The 1,465-nt window shown below is 43.8% G+C and overlaps 1 protein-coding gene across 1 annotated transcript in view; it reads right to left on the bottom strand.

The window, feature by feature from the left end:
• ANO5 (anoctamin 5) overlaps positions 1–1,465 on the bottom strand; it is a 70,141-nt gene that overhangs the window by 45,841 nt on the left and 22,835 nt on the right. Inside the window, exon 7 of the mRNA XM_014542241.1 lies at positions 887–1,165. Coding sequence (XP_014397727.1) covers positions 887–1,165 — 279 coding nt within the window. The remainder of the gene's footprint in view (positions 1–886; positions 1,166–1,465) is intronic.

Raw genomic sequence — 1,465 nt, 5'->3', positions numbered from 1 at the left:
GGCCTCTATCCTATATAGTAAAAGGGTAATATGCAAACTGACCCTAACAGCAGAAAGACTGGGAATCACTGGTCACTATGACACACACTGACCACCAGGGGGCAGACGCTCAATGCAGGAGCTGCTCTCTCGTGGTCAGTATGCTCCCACATGGAGCATACTCTGCTCAGCCACAAGCCAGGCTGATGGCTGCCAATACAGCGGTGGTGGTGGGAGCCTCTCCTGCCTCCTCAGCAGTGCTAAGAATGTCCAACTGCAGCTTAGGTCTGCTCCCCGCTGGCAAGTGGACATCCCCCGAGGGCTGCCGGGCTGCCAGAGGGATGTCTGATTGCCAGCTTAGGCCCAATCCCCCGGGGAGCAGGCCTAAGCCAGCAGGTGGTCATCCCTCGAGGGGTCCCAGACTGCAAGAGGGCACAGGCCGGGCTGAGGGACCCCCCCCACCCAAGTGCACAAATTTTTGTGCACCGGGCCTCTAGTCTATATATAAAGCATTCCATTTCCATTTGGAACAACCAGTATTCCTCCAACTATGCACTAAATTTACAAAACCAAACTCTAAGATCATAAAACCATTTTGCAAATATCTTATAAAATCTAAGTCCTGTTCTCAATTAAATGCCTTTCCCAGCATTGCATGATGTCTCTTTCTTTACTATGTCCACAATGGCCACCATTCAATTTTAAACAATAGTTTGAGAACTAGGGAGGTTAACACACTTAAGTGGGCCAAGTGAAATTTCAAACATGCCCAATACCACTAAATAAATTATCGAAATTTCCACAGAAACACCTGCTGACACAGTATTGCCCATGCGCACATATAAAGGAAAACAAAGGCACACATCCCTTACTGGAAGGGATATGCCCAGATGGCTTCTCTACCTACAATTCTGTTTCTTGATGAGGATGGAAAGAAGCTTGACTTGTCCTCAATGAGGAAGAGTTCCTGGCGATGTCTGCTAAATTGGACAGTGAAATAATCCGGATCAGGATGCTTCACATCCTTTGGGAGCTTCAGAGGCCCAAGAAGGAAGGAGCTTTTCTCCGGTCGCAGAATATCACTCTCCTTAATTGGCCTTTTGACTCCCAACACTTCAGCATAAGTAACTAATACCTCCCAAGGGGCATGGATCTTGACAAAGTAAGTTTTTCCATCTTCAGAGTTCTATACAAAAAGAGGCAAAATAAAAGAAAGCTGACTAATATGTTTATTACTGAGCTAATTAAGGAAAAGAAACGGAATTATATAAAAACACAAATTAAAGATATCACAGCATTTTTCAATCTACTGAAATTCAGCAAAACTTTTAGAAGAGCAAATGGTCAAGACAGTTGTATACTGTATATATAGGTTTTACATACAGGGTGTCCCAAAAATGTATACACATTTTGAGTAATTAATTCCAATGGGTTAAATCTGAAAAGAAACATCAATTGTGTTCCCAGCTGCAAAATATGTATACAT

Source organism: Myotis brandtii, unplaced genomic scaffold, assembly GCF_000412655.1.
Source record: "Myotis brandtii unplaced genomic scaffold, ASM41265v1 scaffold293, whole genome shotgun sequence".
NCBI lineage: Eukaryota > Metazoa > Chordata > Mammalia > Chiroptera > Vespertilionidae > Myotis > Myotis brandtii.
Note: the sequence above shows the minus strand (reverse complement) of the source record. Positions and strands in the feature narration are given on the sequence as shown.